This window comes from Heterocephalus glaber, unplaced genomic scaffold (assembly GCF_053883595.1).
Source record: "Heterocephalus glaber isolate CG9 unplaced genomic scaffold, H.glaber_assembly_v1.0 deba00001600, whole genome shotgun sequence".
NCBI lineage: Eukaryota > Metazoa > Chordata > Mammalia > Rodentia > Bathyergidae > Heterocephalus > Heterocephalus glaber.
The window spans coordinates 7,091,312-7,115,462 of record NW_028258372.1 but is presented as its reverse complement, the minus strand read 5'-3'; the positions used below and the strand labels follow the sequence as shown (position 1 = coordinate 7,115,462).

Genomic DNA, 24,151 nt, shown 5'->3' with positions numbered 1-24,151 from the left:
AGCTCTGTGCCTTCCTTGTCACCTCCGGAACCAGTACAGGCACCGTCAGCTTAGGCGGTCTTCCTTCCTCAGAGGCCAGATGCCGTCCATCCTTGGCTTCATTTGCTGAACTGTTCTGTCAAGTGCTTAGATACTATGGTGACGAGTGGTGAGTAAAATAACTAACATGGATAGGGCAACCATCGGACACTTCATCTGAACTTGTCTCGCACAAGCAGACAAGATTTATGGGCTACTGGCTTCCAGGAGCTGGAGAAGGGGAGGAATGGGGAGCGGCTGCTGGTGGGTACGTGGCTTTAGAGGGAACAAAATGCTCTGGAATTAGACACTGGTGATGGCTATACAATTTCACGACTACACTAAAACTACTGAACTGTATACTTTCAAAAGGTGAATTTTATGGTATGTGAATTATATCTCAATAAAAAAGAAATATGCTATAATTGAGCAAGATATTAACAAATGCCAGCACAGATAAAAAGAAATTAAAACTTTCATATATTTGATGATGGAGCTGGGGTTGGTGGCACACACCTGTAATCACAGCACTCGGGAGGCAGAGACAAGAGGATTACAATGAGTTTGAGGCCAGCCTGAACTACACAGTGAAATTTTGTCTCAAAAAACAAAACAATTATATATAATTGTCATAGCTTTGGAAAACATTTGGGAGGCTCTGGAAAACATTTTGGGAGGCCCTCCAAAAGTGAGACATAAAGTTACCACATGATCCAGCAATTCTATTCCATATAACCAGGAGAAATGAAAATATATGTCCAAACAAAAATTTGTACACTAATGTTCATGGAAGCATAATCCCTAATAGCCAAAAGTAGAAACAGCCTATACTAAATGAAGTGTGGTAGAGCCATGTAATGGAGTATTATCTGCCTATTAAAAAGGAACACAGGGCTGGGGATTTAGCTCAGTAGTTCTGGCGCCTGCTGCGCAAGCATAAGGTCCCAAGCTCAATCCCCAGTACCAAAAAAAAAAGGAATGCAGTACTGACATTTGCTGTAACATGAGAGAACAATGAAAGATTACGTTAAATAAAAGAAGCCAGTCACAAAAAAAATTTATTATATAATTCTATTTATATAAAATGTCCAGAATAGGCAAATCTATAAAGAAAGAAAGTAGGCTAGTAGTTGCCTACAGCTGGAATGGCTCAAAGAAAATGAGAAATGAGGGCCTGGGATTTAGCTTAGCGGTTTTGCCGCCTGCTGTGCAAGCGCAAGGACCCGAGTTCAATCCCCGGTACCAAAAAAAAAATGAGAAATGACTGATAACAGGTATGGGGTTTCTTTTTTTGTGGTGACAGAGCATAAAAAAGCTGACTGTGTTGATGATTGCCATGATTCTGTGAATGTACTAAAAATCATCAAAAGCTACACTTTAAATGACTGAATTGTGTGCATGTGAATTATATCTTAATAAAACTGTGTTAAAAATGCATAGGTTGGGCTGGGGATTTAGCTCAGTGGTTTCACCACCTGCTGCGCAAGCACAAGGAGCCAAGTTCGATCCCCCGTACCAAAAAAAAAAATGCACAGGTTAATAACTTCCATTAGTTTTTAGGAAAATACTTACCTAAACCCAAGTAAGTTTTAAATACAGTGAACACTTGATGTAGCACAGCCTGAAACCTGTTACAAGGAGATTCAACTCTTTAAGAAAAAAAAAGCAGAAGCCCATAATATAATGACAACTGGACTTCTCTGGGGCCAAGTTCAAGATCTGAGCAGGTCTATAAAAATGCCTCCAGAAAAAACTATATGGTACTGACATGTCTCTTAATACTAATGCCCTTCCCAGGCCTGGTGGCATACACCTTTAATCCCAGCACTTGGGAGGCTGAGGCAGGAGGATCATAGCCAGTGCAAGGCCAGGCTGGACTATACAGTGAGTTCAAGGTCAGCCTGAACTACATAGCAAGACCCTGTCTCAGAAAAAAACCCCAAAACTAATGCCCTTTAATTTTTTCCACTATTAGACTTTGGACATGTACAAAATAATTACAGAACTGGGTATGGTAGTGCACATCCATAATCCCAGCAGTCAGGGAAGATGATGCAGGAGGATTTCAAGTTTGAGCCCAGCCTGGGCAACTTAGCAACTTATACCAAGACCCTGTCTCAAACCAAAACACAAAATAAAACACAAAAATGAAAGAAATCTATCAACAAAAAACTTATTCTGGTTTGAAATTGAATGTCATATTTATATGTCACTTCACATTTGAGAAGCCAGTCTATTATTAGAAAAGTACTTATGGCAAAACTTTGAAACTTTATTTACTTAGGATCTGAGAATTAACACCCAAAAAGAGATTAAATGTTTCCCGGGCTAGACTCCTAAGGATAAACCCTTTTTCTTTTTTATTAGTTTTGACACAGAGAACTGAAGTAAAATGAGAAACATATTTAGGGGGTTTTTGTAGTACTCCAGTTAAAAATACTAAACTATGGCAGTGGAAATGGAAAAAAATGGATCTCTTGGTGCTAAAGCCCTAGGTTCAATCCTTAGTACCAACAAAAACAAAACAGCACTGAGCTATGTCCCTGAAACCCAAACCTGGTAATGTTTAGTTGGTGAGCTACTTTTCAGAAACAAGCTACCTGGTAACTATCTTTTCTTTTAATTTAACAACAAAACTTTAAAAATAAGGGCCGGGGATTTAGCTCAGTGGTTTTGCCGCCTGCTGCGCAAGCGCAAGGACCCGAGTTCGATCCCCCTTACCAAAAAAAAAAAAAAATGTACCCTTAAATATAAAACCTTTATAGAAGATGTACTATAGATGATTCATCAAATTTTAATGGAGTAGAGACTATATTTAGAAATCTTATTTATGCTTCGAAAGGAACTTTGTAGATTTACATAAATAAACATTTTACAGATGCAGGCACCGAAGTACAGAAGCCTCTAGTCTCACCAAGTAACCTATAATTAGAGTAAGGTCTGAGCTTGGGTTTTATGACTCCTGATTCAGTTTTCTTACTCTCTTAAACTCAGCCTTACATACAATATATATAAGAATTTTGAAAGAAAGCTATATTCAACCCCTAAGTTTTATAAATCCTATTTCCAATGATAATTCTACATGTAACTTCTCACTGGGTAATGATAATAAATAACTTTATATGATGGCACCCAGGGAAACTGGACTGAAGCTTCTGAAGGGAGAAAGAAAAGGATTCATAATCTTGGAGTTATGATGGACCCTCACAGGTTGTAACTAGGTATGAGTTCTTTAAGACGTCATGTGGTCAAATTAGAGGCACAGTCAATTAGCCCTTGAATGATAGTTATAGAATATATCAATTTATATACCTAAAGCATCTGTTTATCCTTAGATCTTTTAAGAAAACGTATTCATGTCCCCTGTTAAAAACTATCTTAGGGCCAGGGATTTAGCTCAGTGGTTTCGCCGCCTGCTGCACAAGTGCAAGGACTCCCCGGTAGCAAAAAACAACATAAAACCAAAAAAAAACTACCTTAATTTGTTGTAGGTCTACCAAGGAAAATACAAATGGATATGAAAGAGCGGAAGTAAAAAAAAAAAAAAAGATATGAAAACCTGAATTATGAGTTACATTAAAAGGTTATCAAATTACCTTATTGAATGAAGACTTTAATTTGTAGAAATTGGAAATTTTTACTTTTACTCCCAATAAAATAATACAAATTAAAAGACAGGATCAGGGCCATTGACTACATTTCTAATAAGCCAATGAAGTGCAAGAGAGCAAAAAGTAAGAGGACACCAACCGTCCCCTTCATTCACAAGAGCCTTATGCAAAGATTGCTGGCTTGGGAAAAGCAGTGTGCTAAGGTGTCCCAGTCTAGGCCAAACCAATACTCTCCAGTCCCACATGTATCTGACTGAAAACAACTAGAGGTGGGGCCGGGGATTTGGCTCAGTGGTTTCACCCCCTGCTGCGCAAGCACAAGGACCCAAGTTCGGTCCCCAGCACCAAAAAAAGAAAAAGAAAATAACCAGAGGCTACCTTTTCCCACGATTACCCTACAATTCAGGTACAAAGTCCATAGCTTTAAACCTCCACTAACTGCCAAATATACCAAGTAAGAAATACTCTGACTTATTTTGCAACCAAAGAAATACAGATAATTAAAACCAGATGTCTTACTCAACATTAGCAGAAGATGTATATGTTCATGTACATTATTTTCCAATAGAGATGAAAAGATCTATAAAGAGGCCTTGCTATCACAGAAATTCACAAATTAGTGATCAAAGTCACAGTGACAACAGAAGGAAAACTTTAAGGCTAGTACTGGCAGCAAATACAATTTTATAAAGGAAGGGCAGTGTTTATATTTAAACTACACAATGTATGTCAATTTCAGTACTGCTTACTATAGGCAGAGCCATAAGGAAGCAGTTAAATGATGGTACTCTATACAAAGGGACACTGTGGACACATCACAGGCATGCAACACCACACAACTGGATCCACATGTGCTACTGTGTATTGTGCTCACTTCAGAACACACCGATAAGAAAAACAAGATGCAAGTCAGTGTACACAGGGGGCCGGGGATTTAGCTCAGTGGCACCGAGCCTGCCTCACAAGCGCAAGGTCCTGAGTTCAATCCCTGGTACCAAAAAAAAAAAAAAAAAGGCAGTGTACACAGTATGAGATGGGAAGGAGGTTTATTTTTAATTAAAAAATACTATAAGCAATAAATTTTTAAAAAGTACCTGCTGGTGTCTTCTTAATAGTGCCTTTTTTGGTTCTTGTACCTCTTTTTCCAGGTATTTTTTTGTCTTTTCCCAAGAAGTCCTTTCCATCTTTGGGGCCTTCACACAGAGCACTTTCTGAGATCTCACTGGCGGCCACTTCACGGCTGGACACACAGCTTTCATTATTGTTGAGACTATCTTGCTCTAACACTTCAGTTTTCCCCATTGCACTACCACTGCTGGTCAGAAGAGCAGGCCCATCTCCATCAAGTTGATTTTCATTTTCATCTGATGCAGAAGGCAAGTGTGTTACTCTCCTTTCTGCGCTGTCACCAGGATGACACCCATCTTGTGATTCTATCTGCAGACTATATGTAGGAGGATTGCTGTCATCCATTAGCGCATGCTTTGTTAAACCATTTAAAATTTCACTGAAGTCCTTCCATGTCTACAATGACAAAAAGAAAAAAGAACACTTCATTTTCTAATCTCTGGGATTCAAAGTGATCTCTGAATTTCTTCTCTCGTGTCATTTCACTGTGAGGAGAAGGAAATGGCTAAAGTTCATTCCTACTCGCCTTTCTCCTCTTGCAGCCCCACCCCGATTTCACCTAGTTCTTGCTTCAGTACAAGGGTTCTCAACTGTGGCTGCTCCTCAGAATGACCTGGGGCGGCTACCCAAATTCTCTCCCAGACTCACGACATCAGAGTCTCTAAGGATTCCATGTACACTGACACCTTTTTTAAAGTTCTCCCGGAGATTCTGATGTGCATCACGTTGGGACTGCTGACTTCACAAAATAAATTACTGACGAAACTGGTTATCTGCTAAAACCATTCATATTATCCTTGTCACTTACCAGAAAACTGAAAGCCAGTTGTAAAAATCCTTGGGCTAATCAGTAGGAATATTTATAAATGAAAACATTCAAAGATACAGTATTTTAAAAATTCTCTTTAGAAAAGCACATGGGGGAAAATTCAGGTAGCATATATTCATACTACATAGTACTACACAGTATAATCTCTTTTTATCTTTTACTTCCTAAAAGCCCAGGAAAAATACTTTAGAATTGTCAGCAAAATCCTTTTAAACAATTATATATAATATATATATATTTATATATATTATATTTATATAATACATACATAATAATATATATTTTTAAAAACAGGGGAGGGCCATGATTAACTCTAGGCTATTTAATGTAGACTTAGAAAAAACTCTCAATCTATTTAATGGATATTGCCAACCTTTTAAAAGCTACACAACTGCTTCTATGCTGTACTGCCGGGGAAGCTCAGGCACATTCAGGCCCTGAGTTAAAACTATTCAAACCAGTATTTCTATTTAATTCTCACAATTACCCTAGCAGAAAGGTAATTTCAGTCCTGTTATACTGCTAAGGGAACCAAGACTCATATCTTGTGTCAGGCTAAGTTTAGAAATGCAATTTGGACGAGTTATGATCCTAAAGCTTCCCTCTTGATTATTATGCTCTACGAAAATGGAGAGAGAGTGGCAGGGGGATGCCACAGCCGAGCATCTGACCCACAGCAGAGGCATCTCTCTGAAGGCCAAGAAGCCCACATTCCTGAGCTCCTCTGCCCCGGAAGGTGCTGGGTCCACAGCAGACCATTTCTTACACATCTCACCACTTTGTCTTGAGAACTTTTTTAGCTGTGGGTAGGGGCTACACTATTTAAGAGAAGTAGCTGTTTCAAGTACAGTATGTATACATTCCTTTGGCCCTCAAGATATTTTGGAGTCTGACTGTTCTGTAATAACAAGATAGTTTGACTCTCAAATGGCATTTTTCTTTGCTTTGTTTTTATGGTACTGGGATCAACCTAAGGCTTCATACGTGCTAGACAAGCACTGTATCACTGAGCTACATCCCCAGCCCTTTTTATATTGTTTTGAGATAGGGTCTTGCTAAGTCACCCAGGCTGGCCTTGAACTTGTGATTCTCCTGCCTCAGCTTCCTAAGTAGCTGGGATTACAAGTGCGTTCCATCATACTGGCTTCAAAAGGAAATTTCATATCTATTTTTGCATATGTGCCATTAGATTTAAGCCATTTTAATATTCTTAACCCAGCCGTACGCTGTACCCCTCACAATGTCTAGCCCTGGCTCTTAAGGATACATCAAGGGGTCAGAATACAATTTTCTACTGTTTCCTTCTAAAAGGACACAGCCAGACAGGTGGATTCCCACTGGCACCTCACTCCTACTTGGAGAGGGAAAGGGACTTGCTGTACAGTATTTGGCTTCTGCCTGCATTCCTGACATTTTAATTGTAATATCTTAGCTTCAACAATGGGATAAACTTTTTTTTGGTACTGGGGATTGAACTTGGAACCTTGTGCTTGTGAGGCAAGCGGCGGAACGACTGAGCTAGATCCCCAGCCCTCTGCATTTTATAAATAAAATGTTGGTTTTGCTTCTTCTTCCTCCTCATTCCACTCCCCCAGTGCTGCTCCAACAGCACTTTAATAATCTAATCTTGGGGCTGGGGATTTAGCTCAGTGGTTTTGCCACCTGCTACGCAAGCACAAGGACCCAAGTTCGATCCCCGGTACCAAAAAAAAATCTAATCCTCCAGTACGGCTGCCTCTCACTGCATAAAAGCACTTGAGCAACAGAAAATCACAAGAGGAAAGAAGCCCAGTTAACTTACGGTAGCTCAAAATATGCATGGAACCTGGGGGCTTTACTACAGTTGAGACTGTATTCAAACATATTTGCTCTATATAAGCAGTATGTTTCCTCTGTAAGAGTCCCTACATCCAGAGCAATTCTCACAGAAGAAACTGTGGCACAACAGAATCACTGCTACAACACTGACTCTAACACAGTTTGCCTTTCACAAGCATGATGGCCAGTGCTGCACAAGTTTCCATCCTCTTGTAGCAAAATAGCATTCCAAATATGTACACTGTGTAAAAGTCACCAGACATGTTGACTCTACAGCTGAAGTTATTTCAAGCAAACATATTCCAGTAAGGCTTATATAAAACATGAAAACCCACAAAACTTTGAGAGAAAGCTTTCTTTTTCTTAAATTGTTTATTTACTATCAAAATCTGTCAAAAGCATGACCTAAAACCTAAATAAAATTTTAATTCATTCTTTTCTTTTTTTTCTTCTGGTACTGGGGATCGAATTCAGGTCCTTGCGCTTGCAAGGCAGGCGGCGGAACCATTGAGCTAAATCCCCATCCCTCTTTTTGATTTGTTTTTTGAGACAGTGTCTTGCTATGTAGTTCAGGTTGGACTTGAACTCACTATGTAGCCCAGGCTGGCCTCAAACTCACAGCAATTAATCCTCCTGTCTCAGCCTCCTGAGTGCTGGGGTTAGAGGTATGTGCCACTATGCCCAACATTTTTCATATTTTTAATGGAATTATAAACATTAAGTGCTACTAAGATTTTTTTAAATTGTAGGAATAATTACTATTTCCATCAGTGTTACTTGGTTTTATTGAAATGTTTTAAGGAAACCATGGGTGCCATTTTTCTACACTTTATACAAATCAGACCACAATACTATACTTTTACTTTAGAAAGAAGTAAAAATTCTTCATCAGAATCAACAATGACACACAGATTTGAATTTAGCGATTTATAGCCAAACCAAAATTTAGAGGAATGCAGCGGCCAAACTATTAACCCCAAATTCAAATTTATCTACTAGTAAATTCAGAATTGAGAAAGTTACCATGTTTATATGTTACTCTATTATGATCATTACAGCTACTTTATATTTCTATGACCACCTTACACACTCGATATGTTCCAATACCACTTATATATACATCATTGGTAAATCTGTAGTTTTCTTCCATTAATGCTATTATCTTCTAGACATACAGACCTAAAGGATAGATTCAGGATATTATAAATCAAAAGTATCCACAGAAGAATAATTCTCAGATTCTGTGACCCAAAACATTTAATTTTCAAGATCCTATACATACAAAATATGTACATATATGTAACTACAACAAGTTTCCCAAAACTTAACACATGTGTAGTACTCTGATCCGTCCTCTATTCCATTTACTATTATTTCGTATATTCAGAAGCACTGACAAAGATCTCCTAGACCAATTTTATATTCCACTGAGTGTTCATCTCAGCAACTGAGGACCAGAGACGGTTGCAATTGCAAACCGCTTTCTGAAAATAATGTAGAACATATGAAACTCACTTGTAAACTTAAAATGTCCTTCTCCTAATTTCAATATAATAACATTTGGGATTCCTCTTACCTTAAAAATGTGGCTAAAATACTACCCTTGATTCAGAGTTCCATAGCTGCCAAACTGAGGGAGGAAGTCACTTGAGCCCACAAGTTCAAGATTCACATAGGCAACATAGCAACACCCTGATTCAAAACATTACACCCATAACCTCAGAACTCAGGAGGCTGAGGCAGGAGGATCACCCTAAGTTTGAAGCCAGCCTTGTCTACACAGTGAGGTCATGGCCAGCGTGACCTACATAGTGAAATCCTGTCAACCAAAATAATTTTTGTTTTAAATATTGACTACGTACGTTTGATATAATGAGTTGATCAATTATTATTAATATTAATTTTATGGGCCTGGAGGCATAGCTCAGTGGTAGTATGCTTAGTGTGTATGAGGTCCTGGGTCCAAACCCTAGTACTAAAATCAGTCAATCAATCAATCTATCAATCAATAAAAATTAAATTTCACATTTCAAAAAGCTTTTTTAAATGTGGTTACTAGGGGGCTGGGGATTTAGCTCAGTGATTCTGCTGCTTGCCTCGAAAGCGCAAGGTCCCAAGTTTGATCCCCAGTACCAAAAACAAAAAAACTGTGGTTACCAGGAAACAAATTGTGCTGGGCACGGTGTCACACACCTCTAATCCCAGCACTCAGGAGGCTGAAGCAGGAGCATTAAGAGTTTGAGGCTAGCCTGGGCTACACAGTGAGACTGCGCGTCTGGCTCACATTCTATTTCTGGCGGAACATGCTGCTCTTTGTGGCACTGCCTCGGCAGGGTCACAGGAGCCAAAGTCCCTCCACACCAAATTCATCCTTGCTGTGCTAACCTTCAGCATGTCCTGGCCACAGACATTTCAACAATATAAACACGGACTGAAGGAAACAGATGTGATGCTTTTAAAGTTAATGTAAACCCAAGGATTGTGCTACACCAGTTTTGTTACTTGTGTTTAAAACATTTTTGGCACTTAAGAAAAGTAGAATAGTAATTATATCTAGCAAGTCAGGCTTTCAGTAACTGTTCCAAATATTTGGGTTTCTACATAACAGTGCATCATAAAAGTACATCAGGGGTGGGGATGTGGTAGCACACTTGCCTAACATGTGAGGTCCTAGATTCTATCCCCAGCAATGCAAACAAAACAAAAAGAAAGAATATCAAATTGTTTAATATTTCTTTAGTAAAAATTAAAACCCCAATTATATACTAAGGAATTAGGTTTTTATTTCCTCCCAGTACTGAAGGAATTATTTATTTATTTTTGCAGTGCTGGGAATTGAACTCAGGACTTTGAGCTTGCCAGGCAGCCGTGGCGCCACTGAGCTACATCCCCGGTCCTTTATTTTATTTTTTCATTTTGAGACAGGGTCTTGTTAAATTACCCGGGCTGGGCTCAAAAATTGCAATCCCCCTGCCTCAGCCTTTCACAGTGCTATAATTATAGGCATGTGCCACCATACTTGGCTGTAACTAGTTCTTAAAATAAGAAAAAGAAAAGTAACAGAAAATTTATGCTGTAAGATAGGCAAGCAGGATAAAATGAGAAAATATATTAAAACCTACAAGAATATAAAAGGAAAAACAAGAAAAATGTGAAGGCAACAATTCTAAAGGAGAAAACGTCCACTATGTTCTCATTTATGCAGAGAAAACACTCTTAAAAATTTGAAATTAACTGAAAACTATGTGACTCACATACCCAAAACAACCCTGAGGCAGATAAATGGAATGAAAGGAGGCGTAATTTGTTTGTGTTCTTCCGCCCTCCCTTTCATCAAAGGCTCCATTCAAGACAGCTCACCATATACAGAGCCTGTGAGTTCAAAATCCACACAGAAGCCGGGCATGGTGGCACACACCTGTGATCTCAGCACTTGGGGAGGCTGAGGCAGAAGGATCCCTGCAAGTTCGAGGCCAGCCTAGGTTACACAGTGAATTCAAGACCAGTCTGAACTACATAGCAAGACCTTGTCTCAAAAAACAAACAAAAATCCATACAGAGATGAAAATGACAGCTCAAAAGCTCCACTGTACATATAATGTTCAAGGAAATCTTGAAACATAGGCATTCAGAAATAAAATCTTAGCCATACTTTCAAATAATTTTTTCAATTAACAAACATCATTAATTACAAATTTTCCCTATTTCAGGATGACTGAATTTATGCTTCAAAATGTTCCCAGAAACTTACAATTTCTATTTCTCGCTTGAAAAATAAAAGGTGGACTAATCAGAGCACATGAAATTATCAGTAGGTTCAGAATCATTTTCTTTAGTTTAAGAGTTAACACACATAGAAGGGATTACGGTCAGTTTAGGAGAAAAACTCATTTCCCCAGGCTACCCAAATTGTGTTTATTTGGACTTAAATGTCTTTGTGGGTAAAACACATTGTAGTCATTTTTCAATTTCATTTTTTTTTAATTTATTTTTTTTCCTAGTGCAGGGGACTGAATCCAGGGCCTCACACACACTAGGAAAACAGTTTACCCTTGAGCTACATCCTCAGCCCCTTACTTCATTCTGAGGCAGAGTCTCACTAGGGAGCCCAGGCTGGCCTCGTAATTCTCCTGTCTTGGCCTGAAGTTGCAGGGGCAAGCCACCATGCCCATGCTGTCATATTTTTAAACAGCAGTCACCAGAAACTAAGACTTGAAAATACATTTTGTTCCAGACTAGTATCACTCCCTTTAAAACAAAATTCATGTTTACTGCTCTATATCTACTATATATCCTTCACGGAAACCAGCTCAGTAATTTTTGTTTTTTTGAGATAAGAGTTTCTCTATGTTGTCCAGCCTGGCCTTGAACTCCTGGAGTCAAGCAATCTTCTTGTTTCCGCTTCCCAAGTAGCTGGGACTACAGAAGCATGGCACTGCTCCTGGTTGTCTTTTAATTTATTTTATTTTATTATGTATTTATTTATTTTGTGAGGCAAAGAAAATCTTTATTGCCACAGAAAGCAAGTCACTCATCCCACCTCACCAACAGCTTTTTTTCCCCCAAAGGCAGTTGTTACTTTATTGTACAGAAGATAAACATGATACAATGCAGCTGTAATCAGTCGTGATGTGCAAAAGGTACATCAACCTCACTTTTCAAACTGATTGTTCTTCCTGCACTGTAACTTGCCCCCAAACTGCCATACTTGTCACTAGTTGGACTATGGCAGCTCTCCAAAGCAGAGAGACACTCTTGTTTGCCCAGGTGTTTCCTGTTATCTCCAAATGTATGATCATCTCTGGGGTTCTATAAATCTGTAATCTTTACGTGCATTTGTGACATTTCCAAAGGGATTATGTGGATCACTACCCTCCACAAAGTTCTCAGCAAACTCATGGGGATTATCCACATTTCTCTTTAGCAGTCCACACGTTTCTCTTTAGTAGTTAACAATTGTAGATGCTAGAGTTGAGTCTTTTTCCATTGAAACTTTCTTCTGTTTTTTTCTTTTTGGTCTTCTCAAAATGATACACTGAATTTAAATGGAACCATGTTGGGGGGTTTCCAAAAGCAGCAGAACAGAATAGAATATTCAAGCAGAAGATCTTCGTCCTTCTCAGCCAGAAGGTTAGCAGGCTCCATCACCTCACCAGCTGTGATCCATTGCTTCAAGAACTTCTCAGATTTTTCCTTGAGAATCTTTTTCTTCTCCTGTATTTTCTTTAACCTATAGAATTCTTGTTCTCTCTCATCCAGCTCTGTGATGATGTAAGCAAGGGTACCTTCAATCCGAGTTATAATAACGGACTCGATGGCATTTACACACCTGTTGGTTATCTTAATAGCTTCATCCAGAGTAACAAAGGAAGTCTGCAGCAAAGTGAGTTCCACCAGTAGCTCCACTGCTTTGGCATAATTCCTCTTCAGTTTAGCCAACTGTTCCCCATCTCTGGCTAAACCAGTCAGTTCATAACTGTCAGTTCCTTCATGGTAATGTTCAAACACTGGCAAAGTAACACCTGCTACATTACCTTTCTTCGGACGAATCTTCACTTGGGGTTTATTTACATTTTGGATAACTGTAGTGCTGAAGTCCCCCGCTGTGAGCTTGGCCTCGGTGAGGGAGAAGGCAGCTTCTCTCATAACCTTGTCCATCAACATCTTGGTCTCTATTATCTTCTTTAGGATCCGTTGGAATAGAAGAGTTAAGGCATCAGATTTTTTCTTCAGGAGGTTTTGGCCTGTCTGTGCTCCTTGGAAACGAGCCTTCATGATGGTCTGTACCATTCTCGAGGGGAAGATTTCCATCCAGTCTTTGCCAGACATTCTGACAATGACCCTTTGGCTCAGGTCCCTGGCCGGACAATCGTGGCTGCAACAGCTCCAATATGAACCACCATAGTCCCTTCCTCTACTGGAGTCAGCTGATTGTGACCAATAGCTTTAAGAGTCACAAAAATGAAGACTTCACACAATAAAGTATAACAGACTCGGGGAAATGGTCCCTTGGACTATATTGAGGTAACCAATTGACCTTGTTTAGTGAAAATACCTCTAACACAATGATAAACATCAACTGTATAGCAAGTTTAATACATTAGTGTTTACAAAATAAAAGCTGCATTCTACTGAAACTTTTCTTGTGCTTCCTCATCACTAAGCCTGAAAGATCAGAAAAGTATGATACTTAAGGAAACTTATTTATGATTTGAAGATGCAGTTTGTGGGTCCACGAAAGATAGATTAACATTAGTTAAAGTTCATCGCATCTTTAAAAACCGTTGCTTATTAAAATCTACAAACTTGAACTATAAGACAAAAAAAGAAGACCACAAAATTTCACAAACTATATTAGAATACAGGAAACGTTTCATGAAACTACTGAGATACTAACCAGTGCTATGGCTAATATTAAAAACTGAACATTTTATTTAAATTGTACTCATACTACACTTTATACTCAGTGAACAATACAACCACAATAATCAACCTTAAGCTAGCAACAAAGTTGCAGGGCCCACAGGAAGCTTCTTCAGTGGGCAAAATACTATGGTACAATTAAAACATTCAGGAAGGGAAAAAAGCCTTTTAATAGTATAAAAGTTGTTTACTGGTGTTTCTACTGTAATGCTCTCCTACATATCTAAATGAAAAAAGCAATTATACATGTGACAGTGATCAGAGATTACAGTGCAGACATTTAACATTTGGCTGATGGATTTTAGTATAACAGATTATGACTTAATATGACAGTTATGATCTGAAACAGAACTAAAAGCAGACACATACTTATGTCAATACACCGTTCTTGGCAATAACTGGGTTAGGTAAACCTGTAGGAAATAGGTAAACTGTCAAATATCTTTCTTAAACCAGCAGGAAAAATATATATATATTGGCAGATGTTTGATTTGGGTTTTTTTGTACTGCTATAGATTCAAATGTGAAATTCTCATAATTATGTCAGTACATTATTAACATTTAAATATAACCCATATATACAAAAAATATATATATGCACACAGTCCATTAACTGAGCAGGGGAAATTTAAAACATACTGTCAAGTTGAATAAATTTTATTTAAAAACTGCATAAAAAACCTAGAAGGTATAAAAAAATGAAATCGTAAAATAAATATTGAGTTATAGCTGTTAACTAAACTTCCATACAACTGTGTCTGCAGATGTGGATAATTTATTTTATTTTTGCAATGCCGGCAATCAAACCCAGGGCCTGGCACATTCTAAGCACGCATTCTAACACTGAGCTACATACCATACCAGCCCCTATCTTACCAATTTTTAAATTTGTATTTTGCTATACAACTAGTGATATAAAGCAATCTACTTAGAATCATTACATACATACATATGTTTTAAAATGTTAATTCTTGAAAATAATAGTAAAAGCAAATATGCACATATCCACATATACTGTAGTAAAATATGTATATATTCATTTTAAACACGTGCAAAAATAAACAGTAAGAAAGTTCTACTTTTGGGAGGAAGATCAGTTCATTTCAGACAAATTCACCTACCAGTAACTACCACAAAAGTTAGCAGTAAGTTTCACTTTGCAGGCTGAGCAGAGAGTTCAACAGAATCACAGGGCTGGTGGAAAAACCAGGGCTCAGGGCCTGCCAAGAAGATGGGTTCCATAGGCAATCAGGTGGGCCTTTAAAGGGCTACTCGCTAGGAGAAAAGATGAGCTGGAAACAGGCCCTCACAGGGACTAAGACCAACAAGATCATCTCGTCTGTGGTTAAAATGATCTGCCCTAACCTGGTTGCCTACCAGAAACCCAAGTAAATTCTCTCTGAAAGAAAAGAATCCAATAAAGCCAGGCATGGTAGCACACGTCTGTAATCCTGGCACTCAGGAGGATTGTTGAGTTCGAGCCCAGCTTGGGCTGAATAGTGAATTCAAGGCCAAGATGAACTATACAGGGAGACTCTGTCAGAGTGAAGAGAGGGAAAGGGAGGGAGAGGGGGAGAAAGAAAGAAAAAAAGAAAGAGAAAGCAAGCAACGAAGACTCAAATTGTTTCCACAAGTTTTTATCTATATTATCTAGTACATAAGCCAACACTACCCATACAAAGATGAAGTTTTGATTGAAAGCCAAACAATTACAAAAACAACTGGTAGAAAAAGTTTATCAGAGGCAGACACAGCATATATTGGAGATGCATATACTGGAGGAGAAGAGGCGGTAGTAAGTTGGAAGCAGAACCTTGCAAAGTATGTAGGTATGAAACAGGCATGTTGACACACATCTATAATACCAGCACTTGGAAAGCTGACACAGAAGGATGGGAAGTTTGAGGCCAGGCTGGGCTACATAGAAAGTTCAAATCTAGCCCAGACTACACAGTAAGACCCTATCTCAAAAAACCAAAGGAGGTATAAAGTAGCCAGTGTAGGAAACTGGAGTGATAACTCATGTGGCAACTATCTAAGATTGTGGGGTCAAATTAGTTTCACTACAAATCCATAGTATCCATTCCACTTGGTTATATACACTGTCTTCAAGAAATTTCATGTGTAATTAAACAACAAAATAGCAGCTAAAAGCAGAATCTTTCACCCTAACCTACAAAAATGCAAAGCATCAGTAAGAATCCTGGAATTTTCCATTGTACTGCAGAGAGATTTCTTCAGTCAATCTCAAAACCCATCTTCACTTGTATTTTTTCTGCACAACTGTCATTCTTCTTCCTACTTCATGTGGACACGTGAATGCAGTTTCTAAAATTCTTATCTCTTCTCAGGTTTATTTCATTAAAAATTAAAATGGGGCTGGGGCTATAGGTCATTGGAGGAGCTCATGCTTAGCAGGTACAAGTTTGATCCCCACTACCACAAAAACATATAATCTTAAAATCCTAATTTACATGTCACTGTATTCAAATGTGTATCAGAAATTTTTAAAAAATGATAGTGCCTCTTTTCAACCTGTCTGATCTCACAAATATTATTCACTAATCTTTCATGGTTTGGCATCATTTAGTGATACGTTAATCCTAAAATGGCTTTTTATTAATGTCAATATTAAATTTCATCTTTTTTTAAAGCAATTTAGGATTTTTCTAACTAAAATATAAAACTAAGTTCTTAAATCAATGGAAGGTCAACATACTGACTTAAGAGAATCAGAAAACATGAGCAGCTCTGATGTGATCACTTGAAATCTAAGATTCTTCCCAACTTTAACATTTGATGGTTCTAATTTCATTTCCAAATTCTGTCGTTTGACTTTTACTCTTTTAACTCTAAAACAAATATCACTTTCTAGTTTATTGGGTATATGAGTGGAGATCACTTGTCATCTACTTTTAAAAGTACTGCCGCAGGCAAATTCATCCATTTCCTTAAGGTCTGCCTTTCCCTATCTGAAAAACAATGATACAAAGTTGCCCTCTGAGTGGGAAACTTGATGCTCCCACCCCAAACCCAGGGGAACACTGGCTGTGACCTGGTTATACAATGCAGGTGCTTGCTCTGTTTTACCTAGTGCTCTTTGCAACCAAAAGCACACATCTGGCCAGGATTAAAGGTTAAATATGAAGACACAAAGGAAACAAAGCAAGAAAATCTCTATGTGGAGACTGAAGTTTGGCGTTGTAAGATGAATGCTGCTTTAAGAGCTAGCCAGATGTGAATGTATTCAGCTGTAACTATCTACTAGGAACAAGATATTTACTAAATATAACAGGAAAGGAGAGTCAAATGAGATACAACTGCCATTATGAGTCCATATAATACTCTACAACTGGCTAATAAAAAACTTTATATCCCAACAACAAATGAACTTTAAGATATACAGACATGCCTTGGTAACTTGACTGCTTTGAAACTCAATGAATTTGACACTCAATGCATTGTGAAGTAAAAATTTTCTCAGTACATACAGTTTGTGTGGTACTTGTGAAAACTAGAACTTGTCCCTGTCGATTGCCTTGTGACTCACTACCTTTATAGCCAAAACAATGTGTTTGATACTCATCGTTTTTGGTACTCATTGTGCCTTCTAGAACCAAATAACAATGAGTACTGAGGTACCACTGTATCTACAAATCCTGCCCTAACCTTCTTTCTCCCAAAAAAGCTTTGCCACAAAAAAGACTGAGAAAAAGAACAAGTATGTTTCAGAGGTAACTTACTTGTGGAGAAAAGAGTAACATGTGAATATTTAAGAATATCCAATTCTATTACAGAAAATAAGAAACATATAAGGAAGGAACATGAAACTAAGTATAGAAGCAAACCATTCATGAGATTAGATACAGTAAAAGTAAATAGCGCATATGTGTGCAAAACAGATCAGAGAAAATAAAAGAACAGAAAGCCATGTGGCTTTTCATACACCACATGGGCGACATCAAATATTCATGAAGGTACTGATATTTATAAGGTATTAAATCAGTCACCCCCTGGTGACATTCATTTCTAGTCCTGGTGCACTGTGCCCAGGAAACATGGAATCCACAATCCATGGCGGGCACCATGCTGACTGGCATGGAAGGGCACCACCAGGTGACGCTGTTTCTGCATTCTCTGGTAGGACCTGTGAGTGCAGCTCCAGGCACACTTCGTCTGTGTAGCTGCCTTGTTCATCCTCAATTCTGGTCCAAACCATCAGCAGGGATGGTTGATGTAGCAGAGAGAGGATAGGACACAGGATCACGGTTGTCACCTGGCTCTGCTAAGTACACCCCAAAGTGCAGGGTGACATTTTCAAGAGAAGAAGAAAATGGGGCGGGGGGGAATGGTGTGTGCACAGCACTAAATAGTTGGACTTCAGATTAAGAGTGCTGAAGGGGTGCCAGAGATTTAGCTCAGTGGTTTCGCTGCCTGCTGTAAAAGCGCAAGGACACAAGCTCAATCCCCAGTACCAAAAAAAAGAGTGCTGAAGGGAAGTAGTAAGTGATGAAAATGATAATGAAATGACACACAGGCAAAACATGACAGGAATTTACATCAATGATTTTCACACTACCCACTGTGAAAGACCAACTTTTTTATTTTTCAGTAGGTCATGAACCAATTACTGGGCTGGGGGTTAAAGGACAGGAGGGCTGGGGATGGTGGTATACACCTACAATTCCAGCACTCAGGAGGCTGAGGCAGTAGGATTGCTACAAGTTCGAGGCCAGCCTGCGCTACAGAGTAAGTTCAAGGGCAACCTTGAATACAAAGCAAGACCTAGTCTCAAAATATAAAGAAAGAGAAAGAGGCCAGGGATTTAGGTCAGTGGTTTCACCACCTGCTGTGCAAGCACAAGGACCCGAGTTCCATCCCTGGTACCAAAAAAAAAAGAGAGAAAGAGAAGGGTGGGATAAAGGGAGACACAAAACACAAACCCAATTCTTAAAATTAATGAACTCATTTAAAATGTATTCTACTACATATTTTGCAAATGTACCAACTCCCCATATAGAATGTAATCATTATATACTGCAAACATGTACTAATAAAAATTTTAAAAACTAAAATAAAATTTATTCTATCAAAACATTATACAAGTGTGTTTGTGTAGTACTGAGCGATCAAACCCAGAACCTTATGCATGTTCAGCAAGTGCTCTATCACTGAGCTATACTCCCAGCCCCTCTCAATTTCTGAAATGATCTAAGTGCAGACAGGTAACAAACAGTTGGACTATGACTGTACCGTGGACCAGATTTTGAATGGCACTGATTTAGACATTTTGTGGTTGGGATCAAGAAGCCATTAAAGGTTTCCAAATACGGGGGCCTGAGCATTTGAACTGGACTTTAATAGACAAATCTGACAGTAATACACATAAAAGATTAGAGGAAACTGGACTAGAGAGAGGAGGTGTGAAAGACAGTATCCTGATCTAGGATGACAGTGGTAGAAACATAAACAAGGAAGAATTCGGAGGTGAAATTCAGTTTGGATTCCCAAGGAGATATAGAAAGCAAGAGACAGAAAGGAATCCAAGACACCTCTTAGGCTTTGATCTCAGGTCTGATAGACAATGTTAGACTGAAGGCGAGGACAAAGGAGGAGGAATTAATCTATTTTCCAGGCACCTTCTTCGCAAACACAGTTTTGCCAGACTCCTATTCTGGCAGCTCCAGCTATAGGCTCCTCTACCCTGAGTGGCCAGTAACAGAGAGTGGCAGGCAGTAGGCAAAGGTAGAGGAAACAGTTGTGCTTTACTTCATCTTTTGATTTGTGTGAAGGGGAAGTAAATCTGATAACTCTTAGCAGAGATATCTGTCTTAGCTACTACTTCCTTTGTTGCTGGGACTCACATGACACCCACAAATTAAAGAAGGGAAGGTCAGGCCGGGGATTTAGCTCAGTGGTTTCACCACCTGCTGTGCAAGCGCAAGGACCTGAGTTCGATCCCTGGTACCAAAAAAAAAAGGGAAGGTTTATTTGGCTGTCTGTAGAGGTTTCAGTTCATAGTTGGCTGGCTCCAAGGTGGGCCGCAGAGCAGTGTGGCAGAGCACAAAGAGCTCAAGGCATGGCAGTGTGAAGCAGAGATCGAGGGAGGTGGCAGGAGACAGACCCTTCCAGGGCACCCACCCCGTGACCACCTCCTCCAGCCAGGCTTCTCCTTCCAACATCACATTCAGCTAAACCCATCAGGGGACTAATCCACTGATGAGCATCACACTCCACTGATCCAATCACCTGCCAAAGCTCCACCTGTGAGTGCATGCAGCTTTGGGGGTCATCCAGGTATAAACCTAACAGTATCTAACAGTTTCATCTTGCTAAAAATAAGGAACACACATCGGATATTAACAATCTCACACTCAATGAATACATTAGCAGATATCACAACATTATTTACAAAATATTTCTCCTTACAGAAAAAGCACAGTAATATAAGGTAAGCATTAGTAGGCTGCTGTTAAAGGGAATCAGGTAAGCAAGTTTCTCAAAGTTATAAAAAACAGTTTATCAGCTATTTGTATTTTTTTTATGAAAACTTGTAAGAAACATAAAACTGTAAAGCCGAGTGTGGTGGTGCACACCTGTAATCTCAGCACTTGGGAGGCTGATGCAGAAGGATCACCATGAGTTTGAGGCCAGCTTGGGCTACATAGTGAGTTCAAAACCAACCTGAACTACATAGTGAGACCCTGTCTCAAAAAAAAAAATTTAAAAATTGAAAACCTACTATGTGCAAAGTGTAAGAGTTAACGGAATCTGTTATGAACCTGTTTTGAAAGAGAAATGTATCTGAAACTTCTGCCTCAGGTTCTCATGAATTAATCTTTGCAACCAGAGGAGGCTGTTCTTTTCTCTCTGGTTATTAAACTACTGTAAGGTATGTAAAAACATAAATTAGTAAACAGCAAAGAACAACCTCTCTTGTGATAAAATGATCAGAGAATTTTATTTTCCTCAAAGAATTTGAATATTTTTATGCATTCATTTAATTTCTGACTGAATACACTTTAATTATCACAGAAGCCATAATCTTCATACATCACTAATGGAATCTTCATATAGGCCTCAAAAGGTGACAGAATTTATTTATTTTTAAAATTTTTTTGGTACCAGGGATGGAAGGCAAAACTTATTGAAAAAAAAAAAACAAAAAACACACACACACTAAGGAAAGCATCAACAGGCAAAACTTAATATTCCATCTCATTTAAAAAGTTTAGAAATTCAGTACAGTTTATTGCCATTTTCAAGAATATACGTCCTCATTATTCATAGGTACCAGAAGTTCATTTTGAACCAAGAATCAAAACCTAAAGAAAACACAGAGTATGCCATATGAAGGGAAACTGGTTTTGGAGTCAATCCCTCCTCAATTCAAGTACAGGTTGCTTGGCTGGCCAGCCGTGAAACCTTAGTCAAATTAGGTCAGCTCTACAAGCCTCAGTTTCTTTACTGAAGATGAAACAAGATAACAAGATAACTAGGAAGAAAAGATAAACGTGGGTTTAGAACACTCTTGTGAAAGCTCCCTTGGACTAGCGCACTCATAGAACCCTACGCCTCAGCTTACATGCTGCTGCCTGACCGCAGGTGTTTCCTGCCTTGGATTCTAAGCAGAAATTTAGCTGCATTTACTCTGCTTAGGGCTCTCTATAACTTCCAGGTCTCAGTATTTATGTTTCCTCAGTTCTGAAAAATGATCAGCAAGTGTCTCCTTAAATAATCTCTTCCCCATTCACATGCTCCCTCCATCTGTGACTCCAGGTGAATGTACACTGGATGTATTTTTTAATAAAAAAATGTAGTTCAGGCTGGCCTCAACTCACAGCAACCCTCCTTCCCCAGCCTCTCAGTGCTGGAGGTACAGGCACGCACCACCACGGCCAGCTGTACACAATGGATTTCTTACTTGATGATCTACATTATACTTCACTTAACATCTTTTTTTATCATTTTCATTGCATTTTGTGCTGAAATCTGGGGCTTGAAGTCAAAAGCCAACTTCAGGAGCACAGTATTTTCCAGTTAACTATTTTCTTCAGCTGTGCATATAATTTGCTACTTTTTTGTCCACTCAGTTTATTTCCATGAATATCCTGAATTCTAGAAGTCATATACAGTACTTTTTCAAAAAAAATTTTGTTCTAGGAATTGAACCTAGGGCTTTATGTATGTTAAGCACACACTCTACCACTGTTATAACCCCAGCCCCTACAGTGCTATTTTTAATGTCTTTAATTTTTAAGTATGTCCCTTTCCATGCCAAACTTTTAATATCAACCTTAAAGTGAGAGTGCTCATTTTTTAAATTAGTGGAAATCTAAATCTGTTGTTTGTTGTTTTGTTTGGTTTTTGTTTTGTTGTGAGACAGGGTCTCACTATGTAGTCCAGGCTGGCCTTGAACTTGTGGCAATCCTCCTGATTCAGCCTCCCAAATGTTGGGATGTGTCACCACACCCAGCACAACATAGTGGATTATTCTGCAGTTTTGGATTATGAACTGGTGAGTGGCTTTATCTGTGGGAATCTCCCATAGGCTGATGTAAGGATCACTCCTTCATAAGTGCTCTGGGGCTACTTTTATACTATTTCTCAGGTAAGGAAAAGCATTAATATGAATTTCAAACCTCTGGGTTAATGGAACCATGGTTACAAATCTCAGGGAAACCTCTCTCTAAAAGAATGTCCAGCTGGGCATGGTGGTGCACGCCTGTAATCCCAGCACTTAGGAGGGTGAAGTAGGAGGATCGCCAGGAGTTCAAAGCACAACTGTAATAACCGGTTATGAGGATAACAACATTTATATGGTGCTTACTCTGTACCATACACTTGGTTACTCAACCAGTCGTGATAATGCCATTAGCTAGCTATTATTAGAGATAAGCAAACTGAGGCAATGAAAGGCAAAGCAACTCCTAGAAGGTCAAACACTGCTCAGAACCCAAACCTGAGCAGCTCAGCTCTCGCACCCACGTGGCCTCTGGTGGACCCTAAAGGAGGAGGGATTTGAGGACAGTGTTGAGGGTGAGGACTTTGGACAAGCGCGAAGGGCAGCGAGGACAGCACTGCTGTATTTAGCCTTAGAAAAGCCCATCAAAATGTGAGGCAACAGCTAATATAAAATCTACATTAAAACATTGCCAGATACTGTTTTAAAAAATGAAATAAGCACTGTAATTGTTTTAGATTTTTAGAGGTCACTGTCTCAAGTTGACTTGTTACTTTAGAGTTTTATTTCAAATATAAGTAAAAATTTCCCAACTCCAATTTAAATGCTGGAGGCAAAAAAAAAAAAAAAAAAGTGCCTATTCCTTCCTTCACAGCCTTGGGCACATAAAAAGTGCTCCATAAATGCTTATCCAACTGAATTACAATATTTAAGTTTCTTTTTCACTACGTATTACCTAAGTACATCAAGTTAGAAAAATGTTAGCATCATTACAAGTAACGCTTAAAATTTACTTAACACTCCCCTACACACACACACACACACACACACACACAAATCTGGTAGGAAACAGTAATACAGGGGAAACTTCAGAGCAGAGTGTTTTTGTCCATGAAAGATGAAGCACAATAAGGACAACCCAGCAAATCCCCAAAAGGCAGCATGAATTCATAAAAAAGAGTAATTAAATTAACAAGTTCACTGTAGTTTCTTACACACCAATGTGGGAAACTTGTAAATCTGTATTAGAATTACAAATTCTTGTTGCTTGTACTTGACAAATTAAAAGTTTTAAGCTTTCAAAGTGAAAGGAAATTCAGAGATAGTTTCAAGTTCCTAAGAAACCGAGACAAATAGAATTAGATCAAGGTCAAACTTATTTTTACCTGGGCTTTTTGTTTTTGTTTCTTCAATTACAATTTTACTTAAAGGTTCACCTTTCACATCTCTTTTTCTAGTTTTCCTTACTACAGAAAAGCAGGAAGGGTAATTCATGTCAGTGACAAAAGCAAAACAAAAATCTATGAAACAAATGAAATAAAACTGATTTCAGTCAGAATTAAAACCACTCTTATTGAAACTAGGAAAATATTTTACTAATAGGACATTCATGAAAGTTTAAGGTAAAAGACTAAAACAATAATGGAATAATCTGAGATGCTCTAGTGAAACTGTGGCTATTCTGTGAGAATTTGAGTTTCAGGTGTAATAAAGCTAAATAGAGCCAGGCATGGTGGTGCACGCCTGTAATCCCAGCACTCAGAAGGCTGAGGCAGGAGGGTCACCATGAGTTCCAGGCCAGCCCAGGCTACACAGTGAGTTTAGGGTCAGCCTGAACTACAAAGGGAGACCCTGGCTCAA

The 24,151-nt window shown here is 38.7% G+C and overlaps 1 protein-coding gene and 1 pseudogene across 4 annotated transcripts in view; both read right to left on the bottom strand.

Moving 5' to 3' along the window:
* Positions 1 to 24,151, bottom strand: part of Cnst (consortin, connexin sorting protein) — a 102,859-nt gene that overhangs the window by 65,514 nt on the left and 13,194 nt on the right. For all 4 annotated transcript variants that reach the window (XM_021265501.2, XM_004853486.4, XM_021265502.2 and 1 more), the window contains exon 2: positions 4,724 to 5,153. In XM_021265501.2, coding sequence (XP_021121160.1) covers positions 4,724 to 5,102 — 379 coding nt within the window. In that variant the 5' untranslated portion in view covers positions 5,103 to 5,153. The remainder of the gene's footprint in view (positions 1 to 4,723; positions 5,154 to 24,151) is intronic.
* On the bottom strand, positions 5,164 to 14,852 carry LOC147823072 (V-type proton ATPase subunit D pseudogene; annotated as a pseudogene).